Source organism: Trachurus japonicus, chromosome 16, assembly GCF_045865225.1.
Source record: "Trachurus japonicus isolate A0001 chromosome 16, Traja_1.0".
NCBI classification, from domain to species: Eukaryota; Metazoa; Chordata; class Actinopteri; order Carangiformes; family Carangidae; genus Trachurus; species Trachurus japonicus.
Window position 1 is genome coordinate 9,857,500 of NC_140922.1, and position 22,069 is coordinate 9,879,568.

Below are 22,069 nucleotides of genomic sequence, written 5' to 3' on the forward strand. Positions count from 1 at the left end.
TGTTTGCTCCAGGGGAAACTCCAACTGACCAATCACAGCTCCGCTTTCAAATTCATAATCGTCACTGTGGGGGTGAGAGATGACAAAAAAACAAGGCACAACTGAATCTGTTCAACAACTTTTATACAAAAATATCTACAGCATTTATCAGGGAAAACGACATTTAAACGCAAAGGAATATAATTCTCAAAAGTTAATATGTACATTGGCAATACATTGTGTACATACAATTAAAAATCGCAGAAAGATGAGGATTGACTGTGCAATGTTGAGCATGTCAAGTAACACTGTTAAAGCTTTACAATAAGCAGGCTACATAATTCAAAAAAAAAAAAAAAAGATTTGATATGTCATAAATTGGAGCTGATCACCACAGCAGCTTGTAGGTGAAGAGTTTCCTCTCAGTCAAAAGGGGAGTGCACCCAATTGCATTTGGATTAGCAGTCACTTTGTCCATGTATCAGATCCCAAGGAGGGTGATTGCTTTTTGCCATGAAGTCCAGGAGAAAAAGGTCAGTTTGTAGGGGAGTTTAATTTCAGGTGCAGTCTATTATCTAGTCTTCTTTCCCCACTTGCAGGGCTTTCTCCCAAATGTCCTTTAGGGCACTTATTGTCTTTTTATTAGTTGGCTTTTTAGAGGTAGTTACAAGTTGCACTGGGCAATAACTTTGAGCTAGTACAATGGAAATGCAGGCATAGAGTGAGTCTTTGGAGAGTGGGAGGTGCCATGATGAGGGGTGTGCGGTGTAGACAAAGGTGAACATCCACGACTCTGGCTGGGAGACGGGGACCCTAAAGGAGAGGCAGAGAGTAAATGTAGTCAGTAAAATACTGTGATTTATTGACAGGCTGCCACAGACCGTACAATTGTGTGCATGTCCTTACCATTTTCCGTTAAGTTGCTCCCATGTGGAGAGACATTGATTTGATCTTGAACTCTTATGTGCTTGGAGCCTCTCCCTCGTAACACATCCGCTATCTAGAAAATATTTGAAATCTGTTACAATTGTGTGCATGGTTTCTAGTCATCTGGAGTTAAAACATAGCCTACTGCACCATTCAGGTCTGGCCTCTAGAGGGAAGAATACACACATTTACTTTCCACTTTTTTTGGTCTTTTTTTCTACTATTCTTACCAAAGCTGAGTCAAGTGGATTTTGCAATTATTTGCATTTCTTGTTGACATAACCTAAGTAGCAGATGAGTGGGGTTTTCCATCATAAAGTTACAGTGAGTGACTGAAAGTTTGGACATAAGGAAAGCATTCACTCTTAATTTGCTCTGTTTTCTTGACATTCATTCACGAAAAGGCTAGGCCAAAAAGTGCAGTTTTATAATAATGGAATCTTCGGGCTCACTCACTTTCTTGTTGTTAGCCACCATCACAGGGGTGTCGTTGTGGTAGTTCTTGAGGCTACTGTCGGCCCCGCTCTTCAACAGCAGCCGCACCGTCTCCACCTGACCTCTGCCACAGGCGCCATGCAGGGCTGTATTCCCACTGTATGACTGGCTGTTGACATCACAGCCCTTCTGTGACAGAAAAACAGAAGAAGTTGAAGACACAGATGTGAATCATAAAGAAAGCCAGAGAAGATACAGTTAAGCACGGAAAGTGAAAGAAAAGATAAAGCCACAAGAAGGGTGAGTAAAAGGAGAGATAATGAGTCGAAAGATAATTCTGTCCATGTGCATCACATCTCTGATCTCTGACAATAAAGCTAAACTATGAATATTTTGCTCCGATTTCTTTCTTCTTTTTTTTTTGAAAGTCTTATCTTTAAGTTAGAAAAGAATTAGAAACCATGTCTGCAACTGATGAGCTGGAAAGAGAAAACCAGTCTGACCAAATAGAGCTGAGTCACAACCCTTTCTCTCCCCACACACACTCATTACCTCAATGAGGAAGCGGACCATGTCTGCGTTATTGCTCTCCACCGCATGCATGAGAGGACTCTGGCCACTTTTGATGTCCTGATTTCAGAAGAAAAAAAAGGTATCATGGGAAAAGTCAGTGGATGCAGAAACAATATATGTGAAATTTGTGATGCTGTGAAACTTAGTCATCGCTGACTCGGTATAGAACATGGACAAACCATCACATTGATGTCGGCTCCTGCATCCAGCAGCATTCTGGTTAAATCCTTATGGCCCAGCAGGACAGCCAGATGTAGAGAGCTCAAACCTGAAAACAGGGATAAAGCAGGAGTTGATTTTTTACATGAAGCAAATAAGACAAGAAAGATGCAGGATACATGGGCTAGGGCAGTTTTGAAGAGATATGGGAAAATGCAATTAGACTTAGAGTAGTCAAAACAGTTGGACATGAACTACACAAATCCTCTTATTTGATGTCACTGAAATAATAGAAGGTAGATACTGTTATTCACTATATTCACACAGATCTGATCCATCCCAACAAACTTAACTCCACTGAGACATGTCGCTGTGTATTCTGGGGGCTTTTTCCATCACCCAGATTCATCACTTTCACACCAAAACAGTTGTGTTTGCAGTGACATGACAGACGAGTTATGACGGCTTGGCAGTATGACACTATACTGACACCAGACCACAGAGGAAGGAAATGTCCTCGTCTTCCCGCCCACACACCCAAAACAACCAAGCCCTACCTGAACAAGGGTTCACACTTCTCATATTCCCCTCAGCAAACTCTTATGCAGTGACACTAGTGAGTTAGTATATGTGGATTCTATTTTGCACTCCTAGCACTTGGATTATTGCGTTGATATTGATTCATTTATTTTCCCAACTGATGATCATATCCAAAACATATTTCTATTCATTTTTTTTCTGTGCCTTTGATCTAAATTTATCAAATACTCTTAATTTGATTATGGGTTTGCAATTATTCATTAAATTAGTCACTGGAAAATCACTGAAGAGGAAATGGTTTCAAGCAATCACAAGGCTTCATCAGATGAGATAACTTAAGTGCTAAGAGCCATTCTGGATTTTTCTTTGTCAACAACATCCTCAAAACTTAACTCACCCTCATAGTTTCTGCTCTCCAAGCATGTGGAGGGCAAGGGCTGAGAGAGCACGGCAGATAGACATTCACGCTGGTTGTATTCACAGCAGAGGTGCAGTGCTGTTTGGCCATTACGGTCCAGTGCGGCAGGGTCGGCCCCTGCTCTCAGCAAAACATTCACCATTTCTGTCTGCTGGGTTATCACTGCCAGGTGGAGGGGAGTCTGGAGGAGGGAGGGGAAAGGGGAGAGACAGTTTAGACAAATCAGTGTATTCAGCTCCACAACCACAAAAGGCGATATACAGCCTCCTAAAATAGTTTTTCACACTGCAGCACACTAGATTGTTTTCAAAAGCGTGAACCCCCTCACCCCCCCACCCTCATTGATGCTGAATAATGCTCCCATTCTTTACCCTCCTGAAAGGAATCATTTCAGTCCATTAAAATCTGACATAAAAAGATTGTGACCCTGTATGGATAACACTATTTCAAAACCATCTTAGCGTCATTGCTCCGACTTAGGGCGCTCACACTGGAAATTCCAGATTTTCATGGTGACCAAATGAAGTAATTTGATCCCTCCACGCCAAGGTTTTTGTAAATAATCTCCAAATCATAGCCCTATCAGAGGAACAGTTTGACCCTTTGGGAAATTCCTTTACCTGCTCTCTGGCAGAGAGTTGAATGAGAAAGTTACCAACACTAGTGATTATATGGTGACTATGAAGCTCGAGTGATTTAATGGTTTGCATAGTTTAGCACAAAGACTGAAAACTAGTGAGACACAGTGAGCTACTCTGGTTCACCCAAAGGTGACAAGATGCCTCTACAAGCACCCTGAGGCTAACTAATCGCCACATTGTAAAATACCAACAAGAAAAAGTGAAGATAAAAATGTATCAATTCCATAATCCTGCAAATGAGGAAGAGTGTTTCCATTTCTGGTAAAGGCCTCCCGTCATCACTAACCTGTTCCACAGCAGGTTAAAGGTCAGAGTCACATAAAACAAAGCCAGTAAGACTAACCAGTCCCTAAAATAAATAAATAAACAAGGAACCATTGTCTGGTTTTGTTATCATTCTGTCACATCAGATGACGGTGAGATACAGGCATACACATTACGTGCCCAATCCCACATACATACGTATATAAATACTTGACCCACCCACACACACAATTCCATATTCAATCCATGTTGTCATGGTAGTCTGAGAGACAAAAAGAATGACAGTCCACCAGGTATTTGCCTGGATGAATGAAGTGCTGAATTAAACCACTTGAGCAATCTCGGATGTTCCTTTGGGTGAGGTCAGCATGTATCATCCTGTTGATAATTATGTCAACTCAGAGCTGACAACTCAAGTAATGTATGAGTTTAATCATAAAGGGAAGTCTCTCAGCCTGGAATTTTTAGCTGCTATTCAAGTTACACAATAAAAGCAGCAACCAGGAAGAGTTAGCTGTTCCAAGTTTCACTTTTGCTGTGTAACTATTGTGTGTGTGTATGTGCAAACTGAGTGTTTTTTTCCAGTAAAGACTATTAAAAAAAAACATGTCCAGCTGTGGGAGAGCATCTTTGTAGAATTCCTTTGGTGTGTCAAGGCCCATCAGCTCCCGTTTCCCTGAATCCTGTGAGTCACATGCATGCTTACGGAATATCCCCCCCCTTGACACACACACACACACACACACACACACATACACACAACTATGCTATCCTGTAAACGTTACATCCACTTACTATTTATAAAACACTGTGAAAAGTAGTCATAGTATTATTTCTAATGAAACTCATCTGGTAAAATCTTCCTGTATCATTTCCAGAGCTTTCCAGAGAAATTACCTTCCACACTCAGGCCTTATAAGGCCCACAACCTTGACCTCTCAGAGTTGGCAGAGTCTAGCTGTGGCTTCCTGTAACAGACTTCAAAAATGACTACAACAAAAATCCAGCAAAGATAAGAGGAAGGGTGGGAAGAGAGCAAAGCGGATGGTAGGGTGGAGAGACGGAGGAATGAGGAAGAAACGGAAGCAGCAGAGGGGACGACAGGGGAAAGGCAGGATAACAAGGGAAAATCCCTTCTCTTTCCCCTGTGTCTGTCCTCACACACTCGCATTCCTGCAAAATGAGTGGATCAACATGAATGGTGAGGTGAAAAGATGAGAAGAGAAAAAGGGGAGGTTTCTGGGCATGAAGAGCTCCGGGCTGGAGGCAGTGGCAAACACAAAGAAAGGTTGAAGGCAGCGATAGACAGAGACTTTTCTTCTGAAGTGAAGGCTGGGGGGTTAGTGGTGGTGGTGGTGGTGGTAAAGAAAGTCCTGTTATACAAATAAACATCACATGCTCTTACGTCAATGGTGTTGACAGTTAGGCTGATAGCATCAGCTAGTCGTAGAAACCTAAATTCTTTTGAGATGTATGCGGCAACAGATATGAAAAAAAAAACAGCAGAGAGTGAGCGAGGCCGATAGAGAGAGACAGCACGAGACAGGCAGACATAGAGAGAGAGAGAGAGAGAGAGAGAGAAAGAGAGAGAGAGAAGGGAAAGTCCCAATAAACTACCCTCTGAACCTCAGCGCAGGTTGAGAAACAGCGCAGGGGGAGGGGTGGTCATGTGACTTCTCGGAACAAGGATACTAAAGCACACGCAAACACACACAGATGTCACACGCTCATGCAAACAACATTCACACACACACACACACAAATGAAATGGCATGCCAATAACATCCACATAAACAAACAGCAAAAAAAAAAAAAAAAATCATATAAATTTATGTTTATCTCAATAAAAAGATTTCAAAAGTACAGTGAACTTGGCCATTCACAAACTGCCTCCAAACAAGCAATTATTGAATTGTTACAGATCATCCTCATTCTGCATTCGTCTTTAATCCAAAGCACATGACTGTTGCAGTGTGGGTGGCCCCGGGGGATTCAGTCCCCAAACCCCACTAGTGTCCCTGCCACGAATTACACCATCAGCTGTGGCGAGAGCATCGAAAAGTAGACTACTACTACGGTACTATACTGTAGATGTGTGTGTCAGTGTAGCTGCACTGATAGCATGACCGGTGTGGGAGTATCAAACAGCTGTCTCTATCATCATAGTAGCACAGTGAAAAAATTGTAGTAGTGCTGAATGCAACTCAAACACTAGCGCTATGCTTCAGTTACAGTACTGATAGTAACACTCTGTCAAAAAGTTCCATATGCAAACCACAGAAACTCAGGATTTGTCATCAATATTGGAAAAAAAAAAGCCGTATTTAGTCGACTTTGCGTTTGGGAAGTTGGTCAGTGCCAGAAAATGTGTGTAATGCTTGGTGTCTGTCTGATATACTTTATGCTTAAAAAAAAGTTCCCTAGCCTAATTTTGATAAGTGTACTGTTAATGCCTGGTATTCAGTCAAAACCACATAATCTGGTAGGCAAATGACTGTGATAGGACATGTGCCTGAAAATCTCCCTTTTTGGTTTTAACTGCACAAACTATATGTCTGAGTGTGAGAAAAGTGCAGTGTGTGTGTGTGTGTGTGTGTGTGTGTGTGTGTGTGCGTGTGCGTGTGTGTGTGTTCATTTTCATACACAGGGCTGACAGGATATCACAAACCTAGTATATGCAGTAAAGCCTCAAGCGATGAGGAAAGACAACAGCCGATGATAACACCAGCGTTATTTCTGGTAAGCAGGCCCGTGGTGTCCTGTATGGTGTGAAACCCCAGCTTTGAGAACTAAAGATCTGCAGTGCTCAGGTGGTTTCTCTGCTTAAAGGATGAAAGAGACAAAGCTGGCAGACTGCAGACGAGGAGGTGGAGACAACGGGGGGGGATGGGAGGTTGTGGAAGTATTGGCTTATGGCCAGTGTTTGGGACAGTCCGGGATTGGGAAACACTCAAAAAACCAATTCCTTGTACACATTACAGTGAAGAATGCTGTCGCTAATGTCTTATATTGAGGTTTCGATGTGGGACGTTTAAGGGTTAAAGGGAGAACTGGGTGAATCTGCCAGTTAACATAAGCGTAAACCGCTAAGACTGTTAGTCAGTCGCAAGAAAAAAAAAATGCAAATTGCAAAACGGACTACCAGTTAGTTTTCCAGTCTGTTCATACGTTTTTAGTTACGGCCAAGACATGAGATACGAGTCCAGGGTTCATGGGAGTTCATAGGACTCACAGTCTGCTCCACGTAATCATCTTGACTCTCTCCACTGAGTTTCACAACATGGTAAATCCTACAAGCAAAGGCTGAAAAATCCCTCCCCACAGGGAAACCAAGTACTAGAAAACCATTGTACACAATAAAAGAGAACACTGGAAATCACACACAGCCCTTCCCAGCATATGCACAGCTTTGAATTGTGGCAAGTACAGGTGGAGAAACCAGGAAGGGTGAATTCCATTTGCATAACCATAAGCCACCATGACAGTAAGAGTAGGCTATGTGATAACAGTGCAAGGCGAGGAGGAAACCAAGGCACTTCCTCTTTCATTCTTTTCCATGTTACTGTTATCAGAAGGGTGAGGCAGGGGAATGTGTTTTACATACTGTGGCTGTCAGGGTAAAAGTCCCACATCACTTTTCATATCTGTATCTGTCTTTCATCACGAAATAAAATTTTGTAAATTAGAACTGAAACATTCAAAAATATCTTGGCATGGCTCTCACAACTGAAAAGAAGACTAAATGTTGCCAAACTATTACTTAGTTGCTGTTATAACATTTACAGAATTTGCAGAATCTGTGTGCACGTGCATCCTTTGATGCACAAAAATGTGGAATGTGTGTATTTAAAGTGTGTTTCTTACCTGACGGAGGTTGTTGAAGATATCAACACTTCTGCGAGCCCATAGCAGGTGATGGATCAGCGTGTAGACAACAGCCAACTCACCCTGCACCACAGCTATATGAAGAGGTCTGTAATGAATGGGGGAAAAAACACCACATAAAGAATTTTGTATGAATAATTTGAATAGAAAGGCTGTAATAGATAACTCAGTTGCAGAGAATTTCAATGGGTCACAGCAGGTTTACTTGACATAGTGACCCACTGGCAATAGACTACACCCCTAGAATAACTTCTTTTTTTGCACACATGGCAGTGCAGTAGCCTTATCCCTACACAGTAACACAGCGTTTCATTTTAAGGACTGTTTGGTGGTGGGATTATGAGGTTGTGGTGCATGATTGACAGCGGTTCGACTTTTTGATCGAAAGCAACAGTGAACTGTTAACCCACTGTCCTGCAAAATACCTCTCTGCATGTTTTCTTTGCAGTGGTTGAGAAAACTGACAGTGGCTAGTGTCCATGAAATACAAGGGTATGGCTAGCAGCCAGCCAGCTGCTCAGCCCAGCTAAGCATAAAGACTGGAAACACCTAGCGCTATGCAAAGGTAGTGAAAGCAGTCCCTACAAAGATCATGTGTATTTTGTTGACAAACGTGGTTTAACAGAGGTTATGTGCCTAGACTAAATTCTCACGTAGCTGCTAAGCTAAGCTATGCAGCAACTGAGCTATTGTTTTAAATGAGTAGTCTACAGCTAAGTTGCTGTCACCAGCCTCTGTCTATAAAACTTAACCTGTGATGGACTTCAGTTTGATTTGTGATCAGAGCAGCAAATTCCACTTGATCACTTGATCTAAATTACCACACTGGCAGTTACAGCGAGGAGCTCCACTGATGTCAGGCATGACTCACAGTATTCTTATCACACCCTTATCAAGACTAAAGGGGAAACCACTATCTGTGGTCTCTACGTGAAGTGAAAGAACAAACGCAGGCCAAAGTTTAGGACAGGGAAGAGCAGGAAGCTGATGAGGGGGGGAGGCATGCTGCAGAAAACAGTGTAACAGTATTTTTTTTTCTTTCATGCTGTGAGAATAAGCAGCTTCCAGTAAGAGTCAGACTGGTTTTATGTCACTTCCTGTTGTAAGCAACAATGGCAGCAGTCTTTCTCCTCAATAATGATCTGCTTGCTGTGAAATCTAGCCATTGAGGTGTATGGTTTTTGACAGGGGCTTTCTGTATTTTCACTGAATCAGCTTCATCCATTGGATAAGTCATAATCAGACATACAATACAATTGTGCAACAGGAAACAGGGAGGCTTCTTGAGAATTAGTTAAAAGTACCCTTGCACAGTTTGAGGTCAGAAATTAAGTTCTCACAGTGACAAAAGCACTTGCAGCACTTCCTCTAAGATATGTGTCCTACTGACATGAAGCCATTAATGATGGTAGTTTCCTGCCAACAAAAATATAAATCAGAGACATCTGAGAGAACAACACAGAGGGCATGTATAATGCTAAGTATATGCATATAGCTATTATACTTTGCTGGACATTTCATCAATATCTATCTATCTATCTATCTATCTATCTATCTATCTATCTATCTATCTATCTATCTATCTATCTATCTATCTATCTATCTATCTATCTATCTATCTATCTATCTATCTATCTATCTATCTATCTATCTATCTATCTATCTATCTATCTATCATGGAGGTCCGCAGGTATAGCTACAGTCACAAGGTACCAGTGAGGAGAAGTGAGGACGTGTGGCGGTTAGCGGTACTGAAGTTAAACTCACCCATAAAAGACGTGCAAACCCACTTGCCAAGTGGTCATTGACCTCTTGGCGAAACGGTTTACATCGTCACCCGCGGTGTGGGAGACCCGGGTTCGGAACCCAGATCAGGGCAGGCCAGACAACATCGGTCACATATCTATCTATCTATCTATCTATCTATCTATCTATCTATCTATCTATCTATCTATCTATCTATTATACATGTGTATACAGTATAATATTCCAATATTACAGTATGACATGACACTAATAATCTCTTTCAACCAAATAAAAGACGTTTATATAGTCAATGACTTCATTGTGAAAAATTTCTATGACAACTCAAGGAAGGCGGGTATGAACAGCATAATACCTGTGGTCTAATTATCTGAAGGATAAGCATGTGACAACACACACTTGGTGGTTGCAGAAAAAAAAAAAAGTTGTGATATATTATGTCTGTGTATATGTAATTATACTGTTACAAAAACTGCCAAAATAAAGAAATGCAAATTGCAGATTTTTTGTGTGCATGTGCATATACATGCACAATTCCTGCACATGCATGAGCACGTATGGAGATCGATTCCACAGCGTGAGCAAACACTTAAAGGTTGTGAGTGCAAGAGCAGGTTGGAACTGCAGCTGCAACAAACAACCAGATGATTTGTTCCTGACATCAGAACGAAAAGCAGAACTTTGTGTGTTTTAATGGGAGTCAGCGCCGCGGTTCTTTCCTCAGCTGGTCCCTGTTCCTGTAACTCAGCTCGACACTGTAAAAAAAAAACTACGTATTTACTGTACATGCTATCAGCTGCTTGTTTTTTTAATCTGATCCTTGTACAGTATATCCGCAGTCTAAAGTAGTCACAGGCTGTTCAGGTATGACTTGACCTGGGTTTTGTTATTGTGAGTCCTGAAGAAAGCATTGTGGAAAGTGGCACTTGTATGCCCTGATGAACTGAAAGCCTAATGCCAGCTGCAGGTCGATACTGTGAACAGCAGAGAATCATAAACTCTCTCAACATTGAAGTAATTGTAATCAGTGATTGCCATAAAGTCCTGGAGCTCTATCTGCTCTCTTCTATCTGCATCCATCTCTCTCTTTTTCTCTTAAGATGAAACCGTACTGTTTCTAGTTCCTGGAAGTGGGGCAGACCACAGCCCCAGATAACCCCAGGCACATTAGCACTGACGCAGGCAGGAGTCCCGGGCTCACAGTCACTCTCAGTGTAACCGTATGTTTGTGTGTGTGTGAGAGAGAGAGAGATAAAAAGAAGACTGCCAGAGAAGAGAGAAGGCAGAGAAAGAAGGCAGCATACATGCGGTATCCTGTTTGGTATGGAGGGTGAGGGTGCAGCCAAACTGAATGATCAGACATATCCTGTGGTCTTTGGACCAGCTGAGCAATGGGATGGTGTGTGTGTGCATAGTAAACAATAGAGCAGCCGCAACGCACTACGGTCCAGTTGTCAGGAAACGACAGATGTATGCATTGCATATGTAGCCTGCTGTACTTGTCATGAAGGATGACGTTGCTTCCATACATGCATCATAATGGTATCTCTAGTCATCAAAATCCATTACAGTGTATTTTACAGTAATACACTCAGTTTTAACATTGAGTCAGTCAGAGAGTTGATGAGTGAGCGTGTGAAGCCCCTTTGAAACCTTTATATGAAAGCATGAATTTGTAAAGTAGTTAAGCGAAACTCCATGGATGATAAATGATCTTGAACATTAATCTGTGTAAATGTGCCACTGCCAGCATCCACAGAAGGCTTGGCTTCACTATATATGGATGACATCTCATCATTAGTTTGAACTAGTGTTCACCATGACACCAGAATCAAGTGGTGTTGTCATCCATGCAGTCTGACTGTCTGACTACAGCCATCCGTGACTTATTCACACTAACGACAAACAGTGCACCAGTGCAAAGAGTTCACAATGAACAGAATTGCTGATGAGTAAGTTATTGTCCTAAATGCCTGGTAGCCTGTTAATGTTGTTTGCCCTTACAGTTATGCTAGTGTTGTGGCTCGATGGATAACAATAGCTGCTTTGGTTCAAACTGAAATATCACAACAATTTGGCACAGATGGTACCCTGAGAATGAATCCTACAGAACTTGGTGATCACCTTGCTTTTCATCTTGCAACACCATTAGTTTCATTTAACTTGTAAATGATCCTGACCATTGGATGGGTTGGTGGGTACTTCTGGGAAGATGTTCATGCATCACCACATTATCTAGGGCTACGTCTCCTTGACTACTGATGCATTGCTGTGAAATTTGTTCACACATTCAAGTCTCCCTGAAGGAAACTCACTGCCCCAATTGAAAGTTTTGAGCTCCATTATGAAGACCAACTTTAACAACATGCACTGGGCAGAATGATAGGATTTTATTATGGTAGCCTACCACAGTTATGCCATATTGAGGTGCCATTAAAGAACAAAAACAAACCATAAGAAACTAAAAGGTAATTGTTGATCACACGTTTTAGTGCTGAAAGCAGTGCTAGCTTCACACCTCAGTCCAAAATTAAAACACTGTCCTACTTTTTTTTACCATTAACCTCAACTGTACTTTGAGTATCAATCATATGTTAGCATGGTACGTGCTAAACTAAGATGATAAACACTGTGAGCATGACTTGCTAAAAATCAACCTGTTAACACTTTAGCATGTTACTAAAATGACGTTAGCATTTAGTCAAAAGTACTGCTGTGCAATATATACAGGCTCATAGAGCTGTGTGTGGCTGCATAATGTTAAGTGTTGTTTTTGCATCTGTGTTTCTTTGCAGAAACAAGTTTTACACATCTCTGTCAGTGCATATGCAGACCAAAACCCCCATATAAATGTATACTATTGGGTGAACATGCCAGAGTAATTTGACAATATCCAAGCCTGCAAGTGAGGTAATGATAATAACAGTTTTAATTATAAATACTTTTAAAAAAACTCTGCATATGACCCCATTCGTGTGCAGGTAAATCCATTGACAGACTAGAAGCATGTGGGCATTTGTTTGTAGTAGCTGGAAGAAAATCAACACATCTGCACAATACACATACAAGTGAAATGTGTGACACATAACACAGAAAAGGGGAGAGAGAGAGAGAGATGAAACAGATAGAAAGAAAGCGGTAAATGAGGAAGTGAGGTGCGGATGTTTGGGTTTTTTGAGCCCATTCATCTAAAAAACACAGAGAAGAAAAGAGACAGAGAGAGACACCTGAGAAAAACCTCAAAACTTAGCAGTCACTGGTTTTCCCGAAACTAAAGGGGCAGAGGCGCTGAGAACCAAAGGATGAAGATCTCATTGACGTAAGAGCGACTGCACGCTCGCCATCACTCACATTATGCACAGGCATGCACGCACACACTTGTGTATGTAGTGTGAAAAACGGCAGGGGGCTGAGAGTGTTTCTTTCTGCAGAATTCACACAAAGGTTCAACAACCACAAAGCAATATGTAGGTACTAACCAAGCTAATTAAAGTCTCTGCTTCATTACAGAGAAGCTAGATGTCGAGAACAGTTTCTCCACTCCAGCTTTGTTGCATTAAGCAACTAACGTCCATAGCCTATAATTTTTTTTTGTTTTTGTGTCTGTCTTGCACATTTGAATAACATTTTTGCAGGACACAAATATCAAAATATTGTAATGACAATTACAAAATAAAATCAGGTTGGTTGCAGTTCTTAAGAGGCCACATATATAAAATTGCATTCATCCCTCTTCCTTGTCAGTATCCATTTATAGTAGACGTGTCCCAAGCGATGACAAGTCTCAGAAAAAAATACAGCACGAGATAATAAGCGGCCACGACATGTCACAGCATTTATGGCTCTGCTAAATGTTGGTCATCACGAGTTTCTTTCAAATTGATGCAAATGATGCTGATAGTTTTTGAAACCATAACATCAAAGCTCCATTTCACTCTTGGACATGCTATGTTTTCAGTCACATGAGTTGTGTGTGATTGTCTGCATATGTGTGTGTGTGTGTGTGTGTGTGTGTGTGTGTGTGTGTGTGTGTGTGTGTGTGTGTGTGTGTGTGTTCTTGTATCAGTTTGTCATTTCAGTTAGTGTGTGGGTGGGTGTAAAACTTTAGACAAAGTAAAGTAGCCATGCGTTAAAGTTTAATATTTGCATTCATGTGATCTCAAGAACCTCACCAGTTCACACTATCCTCATTCCCAACCCCCCAACCTGTACCCTTAGAGACTTGTCAGCTGAAAATTATTGGTTGTTCAACACACACACGCTAGCTTATGCTTATTTCATTTCAGACTCTGACTCAAGCGGCACAGCTTACGGGTTAGGGTCTCTAGGGTGACTATTGGCGGTTGCTGAATCATTCCTGATATACCCTCAGCTAGTTTCCCTTATAGGAAGTGAAACAACAGTGAAGAATGAGGTGGGGGTATGACTGGGGGTCAGTGACTGCACCTGTTCAATATGCAGAACCAGGTGATTCACAGAAATCATGTCACTGACTTTGATGATATCACACATGTCTAAAAAACCACAACTAGGTTGTGCAACACCACCACTGCCTATTGAGACCAGTGTTGTTTGAGTCCAAGGCTGTGAATCACTTGTATTTCTATTTATGTGACCACTTCAGTTTCACTTTTTGCAACAATGGGGTGGTTTCCCCCTAAGAGGGCAGTTTGAGCAGTAGGCTACACACACAAATTATGTATGGAGGCTTTAAACTGAACCCTTTGGACTAAAATATCAAAGTTTATTTTAGTAGGATAAACCCCTTGAGAGGGACAATCTCCTTTATGAGGGCTCCTAAGAACAGGTTTTGTTTAATTATTGCACATTATATATGTCATAGCATCTTAATTGATGTCATGATATAGTTTAATCTGCTGTTATGTGCTGATATTCAGTGAGACATGCAGCTTTTAGTTGTAAAAAAAAAAAACCCTCTTTAACAACCCCTTGCCCATACAGGCTATTAAAGGACAATTCCGGTCGAATTCAACACGGGGGTGTATTTTCATATCATTTTAGGTCTAAAAGAATGAATCTGAAGATTTTCAGTTTAATCGCTCCTGTTTTGCGGTAGTTGCGTATGTCCGCGCATCGCCACAGCAGCAATGAATGGGAGTGGATGTAAGTTCCGCTGTTTAGGCTGTTTCCAGCCCTCAAAGCCGCAATTTTTTTCCACAGACAGAGTCAGATGGCTACTCAAACATGCACCGAGAAGTTTATTTACTTCAAGCAAGCCGACATGTTTGTAAAAGTCGATCTAATTCAAAGTCTCCCGGAGTCTCGCGCGAGACCCAGTTGCCGTGCTCGGTGTGTTCAGGAGCAGTGGGAAAAGCTACCGTTGTGTCATAAACACAGGAATATCAACTCTTGACTTGCTTCAAGTAAAAAAAACTTCTCGGCGCATGTTTGATTAACCATCTGACGCTGTCTGTGGAAAAAAATGTACACTTCAAGCAAGTAAAGAGTTGATATTCCTGTGTTTATGACACAAGCGGTAGCTCCGACTGCGCCTGAATACACCAGCACTGCAACTTCGGGCTCGCGCGAGACTCCGGGAGACTTTGAATTAGATCGACTTTTACAAACATGTCGACTTGCTTGAAGTAAATAAACTTCTCGGTGCATGTTTGAGTAGCCATCTGACGCTGTCTGTGGAAAAAAATTGCGGCTTTGAGGGCTGGAAACAGCCTAAACAGCGGAACTTACATCCACTCCCATTCATTGCTGCCGTGGCGATGCGCGGACAGACGCAACAACCGCAAAACAGGAGCGATTAAACTGAAAATCTTCAGATTCATTCTTTTAGACCTAAAATGATATGAAAATACACCCCCGTGTTGAATTCGACCGGAATTGTCCTTTAAAGTACAGTGATATATCACTTTTAAGTAAAACTATGAGCTTTTGGAATGAAAACTAGATTTTGCACCTGAAAAGTTGTAGTTTGTAACCACTTCCAAGAAGCTATGAATGTTTTGCATATTGACCTTAAAACCATTAATCTGGAGCTTGTCATGTACGACGAATCATAAATTTAAATGGCAGGTTTCTACAGGCAAAGGTGTGAGCTGAGAACCCTCAGTGGCACTGAATCCCTTGTGTCTTCTGGAAACCTCATGAATATTTATGACTGTGGTGAGACGTCAGATCTGTGAATTGTGCCAAGTTTCGACATTTGACTCAGTCGTATGACAGTGATTATGAAAATGCATGTGGTGAATGAATCAGAGTAATCTTTTAAGTTTACTGTATGCAAAAATTGGATGTATGGATTTATGTATGGATGGGTGGAAGGATATAGACTGAGAGAAAATGACACTCTAACTTCCGAACTAGCCATATTCAAAATGTCAACATACGTGTCTCCATCTTCATCTTGATGCGTAGCCAGAGCGATACCAGCCAGCAGGTTATCAGTTTGGTGGGCCAGAGTGTGGCTTAGCTCAGGGACTGGTGGCAAATAGTACACTGGGTAATGACCTGAACAGGGACAACACATAAAGAGAGGCAGACACTGAGAGATGTGGAAGGTGTGAGGCCCAGAGGGAAAAGAATAAAAGAAAACCATGGCCACAGGCACAAATACAAAGTGGAAAGGCTGACATGGCTAACAAGGTGTTTTTTTTTTTTTTGCACTAAGTGTGCATCTCTGTGTGAGTGAGCGTGTGTATACAGTAGAATTCAGTATGACTTGACTTAAGCTAGAAAATGAATAGCTGGAGAATAGCTGACTGGACAGTTTCTCATTGATTCAGCTGTAGCTGCTACATCAACATGGGACTCTTGTCTGTTCTTTCAGCTGTGACACACTAGCGAAAATAGTGGAGGAGGTTGCTGTGAGCTTTTACTGCTGTGAGAATCCAAACAGTATCAGCAGCATCCCTGTAACACCTCAGGATCACCCTGGGAGCATCTGCAGGTTCTGCCATGCTTTGTCTTTGAAACCTGAATCACATCTCTAACTTTGTGTGAGACCCTGAATTGACAGTCTCACAACCAGACTCACTGTGTTTCATTGATATGATGCCTAGAAATCACAGTATGACTCTGTGCAGTGCAGTGCAGCAGCATAACAGTGGTTAGTACATTTTAAAACACTGAAATAAACACGTATATCGGTTGAATGAGTGTGTGACAGCCACGCTTACCGTAATGAATCTGGTGTAAAATGCGTATGGGGCATCCGTCTGGACTCAGTTGCGTCTCTTCAATCCGCCGGGGGGTCACTGGTGCTACACCGACCCTGTGTTCATCCGCGACTCTTTCCCGAAATGCCAAGTCCGTGTCTTCCACAGGGGAGAGCCGGTCTCCGCTCTCAGCTGGAGCCGGCGACTGCGTCTCGGTCTCGGGCTCCACGAGAATGCGGCGTTTCCTAAAAGGAAGCTTGAGGGATGAACTGTCCGCCGGTCGTTTGCCAGCGGCACCGGTTCTCGAGTCCGACGCACCTCTGACGGCGGAGCATTGTACTATTTCCAACCCGTTTGTCCCCGTGGACGCGGGGGATGCAGGTGAGCGCACCACGCGCGACGTCTCCAGTCCGCAGTCCGGACTCCTCGACCCGGCGCCCCCGCGGTCTCTGTTGGTGGTGCGCAGATCCAGCGGCGCTGTGGCAACCGACTGGTGCTCACCGTTCATAGTCATGATCCTCGGCATCAACTGGTGGCGACGCACTCAAGGTCTGGAGAAGTTTCAGGTGTGTTATGTGTGTGTGCGTGTGCGTGTGTGTGTGTGTGTGTGGGCGAAGACAACTTCTCGACGCGCAGTGTCAGCTCAGTGGGATAAGTCCATCCAAAGTGGCCAACAGTGCGCAATTCCCAGCTCCATGGAATCAAGTGGGCAGCGATCAAATCATCCCTTATGTGTCACTGGTGTGTTGCAGATAAGCGTTCAAAGTCATTGATTCGGAATGCTGAGGAGCCAGTGGAGGTTTGATATAGTCTGGATTATGTGTGTCCCAGCGCACCTATGTTAACAACTGCAGGTACAGTGCAGCTGCGCCAGCCCTCATCGGCTTTTTAATGAAAGAGAAAAGGGACGGTGCTTTCCCTATATCGAAACAAAGCAATTAGGTTCTGAGTGAGGCAGGAAAACACTGCGTTGACTTCAAAAATAATTGCATTTCCTACGTTTCTGACATCTGTCTGTTTTGCATGCAAGTTCAAAACATGTTCGTGAATTTCTCAAGAAGTTCACGGAGGAAAGACGGCTCGATGCTCATGTCTGCACGCTGTGCAAACTGTGACAGAAGGTTAAAATAACATGCCTAAACGTGCGTCACGATCTTTTTTCGCTGCTTCTCCAAATGCATTTACATGCAAGCCTATAGCCACTTATTAACATAAATGCATAGCTGTGGGAATGAGTCAGAGGGATTTTTTTTTATTATTATCACCTTTCCTTTGCTTTGAACTGTGCAGTCATGTCAATGACAGGACAAAGTACTTCAAACATAGATTTGGTGCCACTTACTGAGTTAAACTTTGCTATTTGAAGACTGGAGGAAAAGCATCAGTTTACATTTTCACAGAGCATGAAGCCAATGGCTATGGGTTCAGACTCAGGTTCAAATAACAATAAGACAGCTGAATACTTTTGCAGGTAAACTATGGCTGCAGTAAATCAAAGTAATGCAAAGTGTAGTTCTTTCCTTTCTTGCAACTCACTGCCCCAATTGAAAGTTTTGAGCTCCATTATGAAGACCAACTTTAACAACATGCACTGAGCAGAATGATATGATTTTATTATGGTAGCCTACCACAGTTATGCCATATTGAGGTGCCATTAAAGAACAAAAACACAAACCATAAGAAACTAAAAGGTAATTGTTTTGATCACACGTTTTAGTGCTGAAACTAGTTCTAGCTTCACACCTCAGTCCAAAATTAAAACACTGTCCTACTTTTTCTGACCACATCACAATACAGAACAAACAGTTGTGCTAATGGTGCACCTGATATATGCTTTTGCAAATGGCATCTTTCTGGTAGCAGCACAAAGTTAGAAATGTTTTTGTGTTAATTTAATCATTATTTCTGCACGTGTGAACTCATAACACTGTGCATAAACTACATATGAGCTGGAGTGAGCTTAACATTTAATTCTTAGTAGTTTTGCTTGCATGGAGGACACAGATTTTGCATGTTGCAGATCAGTTGCAGTGTCAGATTCATCTGTTTTCTAAGATTGCTGATATGTCACCAAACTGCAGACTGAGCTGAGCATGATCTCCCCCAGAGGAGGAGGGAGATAGGAACAAACAGGGAATCCAGAAAATAGATCCAAAAGAAGCGACTGATCAATCAATGCCACGTTACTGCAACTCTTCATAAGGCAATGGGAGCTGATTCAATCTGGAAAAAGAAAGCATAAACAAACTTGCATTTGCCCACACACAAACACACAAATCACACCTTTTCTTCTTGTCTTTAATCTAATCCCTCTCTGCCCGCCCTCAGACCAGGTTCTGATTACCAGGGTCAATTTGGGACTTTCCTCTTTCCACTCAAGTGTGGGGTGGGCAACGGAAAGTAAAGCTTGGCGTCTAAAGTCCCTAAAACACCCTGACACTACACAAACATGCTCTGCAGCTGTCAGGGCACTCAACCATCTGGTCTCTTCTGGTGTAAGGTATCACTGTGTATGAAAAACACTAGCCTACCTTTTTTAGAGCCGGTCTCATCCTGAATGCACACTTGACAGAGCTTACCACCGAGTGAATGAATCTTATGATCTTATCTCACGATGAGTATTTGAAGCAGAAACTAACGTCATTTATACTCCTTTAAAACTTTGTGGTTAAGTATTTTGAGGTAGTGCTGCATGGTGAACATATAGAAGCACAAATAATGAGATCAACATACTGATGAAAAACATCACAATGAAATGGGGCCCCCTTGTGCCAAGAGCACAAAGGTACTCTCAAACAAGTTAAAGGCTGTTTGTATTCTGCCTAATGTCAGCCAAGTCTCTCCTCTTTGCTCATACAGTATTTTAATTTAGTTGAACTTCCAACTAAGCTGTTCTAAATTACACATTCCTCTCTGTATTTTAAAATAACAGAGCAATTATTACTCTGTATGTAGTGCTGTAGTGCAGCAGCACTGACTTGAAGCACATTTCAAGGGGTGGTCTCAGAAAACTGGACAGACTGAGACCATGGGTTCAAATCAGGTGTACTATGTTTAGCATGGCAATGCTACAGGCTTTAAATGGCCTCATAAAAAGAAAGTGTTCATTTTGAAAAAGCTACAGCCAAAAGGAAAACTCCTTCCCAGTCACGTGTGGCATTCAGCTGATAAATGGTGGATTTATCCTCTGTGAGGTTTTGCCCTCTACTTAAAGCAGAAGTAAGCGATATTTTTGTGTTAATATATAAGTCTTAAATAGTTATATCTTCCGACAGCAATCACTTACATAGAGTGTTTCGTCTGAAACACGGGTCTGTCAGTCACTCTGCTCTGCTCTGAGCCGAGGAGAAAACATTTCTTGTATCCTACAAGTTTTATCCAATGAGGAGAGAGAACGGCATGAAGGGCTGTGTGTGCAGCCAAGGGATGCGCGTGAATGTGGTGACGTAGGGACGAGGACCAATAGATCCGTGACGAGGGCGGGGGCTGCTAACTCCATCGGCTGACAAGAAGTTATGGTGCGTTCAAGGCAACCCGTAACTCGTGTTTTTCCGACCTATGAAGTCGTACCAGTTCGATCTGGTACAAGTTCACGGGTCGGAAGTCACGAGTGGCCGTTATAGTGACTTTCACAGGTAAAACAGGTGCAACAGGTCGGAAAAACACGAGTTACGGGTTGCCTGGAACGCTACAAAGTCGTAAGTCGTGACTTGAAGCCGTAACTTACGGTTTCAAAAGCCTGCCTGGAACGCAGCATTAGCCAAAACGACCGGATCGCTTACTTCTGCTTTAAGTTAAATTAAAACAACGATTTTGAAGTTCTTAAGCATCAGATGGCAGTAACTGTTCAAAACTTTCTGAGCAATGTCAAAGTCAGTGTCGCCCTCTTGTGGATGCTGTCAGAGTCTCAGTTTGGTGACATTTTATATTAAAGGTGTAATTACTTACTAAGTCCATACAACTCAGTTATTTTCTGAACTATCTTTTAACCTTTACTCTGTTGTAGGTCTCACAGTTGGGCAACAACGCCAAGACAGGAGCAACCACAATGTTTAGCATGCATGGCTAAACAGAATAACAAAGGCTGATGAAAACATCTTTAGTTCAGAGGAAGTATTACCACACTAGTGTGTGATATTACGATTAAGCAATACATCACAACAAGCTGTGGTACACTCATTATACCACAGCTAAGGGGTGTTCTTCGGCCCAACGCAAAGCAGAGGGACGATAACTCCCTTAACTCCCACTTGGAGCCAACGAGAGGATCAAAAGAAGAGAGAAAGACGACACGGCTGTAGCCGCCGCGATATGACGACCCTGCCACACTCAGGGGGAAACTATGAAGAACTCAGTTAAAATGGAAAAGGACCTAAACCGAGTCGAGCCAAGCCAAGTAGAGCTGTAACTGTGTAGTGGAAAAGGGCCATTACTGTGTGTCTGCAGACGCTTGGTATGATTCCACCCGGCGGCCCATTTGCTGCGTGTCCCCATCTCCCTCTCCCCCCTACCAAAGAAATGCACAAAAAGCCCGGGATAAAAACACTGACTGGTGGCAGTGAGAAATTTAGCGGTGGCAGCCGCCACCAAATTCTCTATGCAGGAAAAACCCTGTAGATATGTAATTTTAAGAAAGTATACTATATCGGGATATAAAATTTTGTCCATATCGCACAGCACTATGCCACACCCACCTCTGATCTGATCTCAGCACTTTAACACACTGTGCTCAGACTCCAGCTTTGTGTTTTTACGTTTTTATGTTGATGTGCTATTGTTTTGTTGTTGTTGTTTTTTATTTTATTTTATTATATCATTCTTTACTATCACTGTGGTAGCAGTGCTTGTTGGGGAAACAGTATTTAATTTTGTACTGTATGTAGCCTACATTGGTGCATAAGAAGAAGAAAAAAATCTTGCCAGTCACTCAGTACTTATTTTTCTCACTTTAGCTCAGTTTTCAAATCATTATCTGCAAAGTAACAGGTCGATAAACAGATAACAAACAGATAGATGTGATAAAAAGTAGGCTACTATAGGCTAAACATCTAAACATTCAATTTAAAGGTATTCAGAAAAGAAAATTGATTTTGAGCCCACTATGTGTCTTAACATTAGTGTAGGCCTAATCATTCATCTATCAGACAGTGTAGCCCAAACTTTGTGCAAAATTCTATTTTCAAGTAAATCCGGGGTGAAAGTGGGGTCATTTTTTTTCGCACCGGATAATGCAGGCGCACAAATTATGCGTCACGTTGCTCACGATTCATCAGCCACTGATATTGGATCCCTCATCCGTCAATCAAACGTCTGAGAAAAACGAGGGGTATGATGGAGGAGACTCGTCCACCACC

The 22,069-nt window shown here is 42.2% G+C and overlaps 1 protein-coding gene across 1 annotated transcript; it reads right to left on the reverse strand.

Moving 5' to 3' along the window:
* Positions 1 to 12: 12 nt before the first annotated feature.
* bcl3 (BCL3 transcription coactivator) lies at positions 13 to 17,604 on the reverse strand. Its single transcript, XM_085801140.1, has 9 exons — positions 16,737 to 17,604; positions 15,948 to 16,068; positions 7,801 to 7,909; positions 3,011 to 3,212; positions 2,094 to 2,182; positions 1,894 to 1,971; positions 1,363 to 1,530; positions 886 to 979; positions 13 to 792 (listed from the first exon to the last, which is right to left on the reverse strand). The coding sequence occupies exons 1-9, from the start codon at positions 17,239 to 17,241 to the stop codon at positions 674 to 676; spliced, it is 1,485 nt and encodes a 494-aa protein (XP_085657266.1). The 5' UTR covers positions 17,242 to 17,604; the 3' UTR covers positions 13 to 673.
* Between the last annotated feature and the right edge of the window lie 4,465 nt (positions 17,605 to 22,069).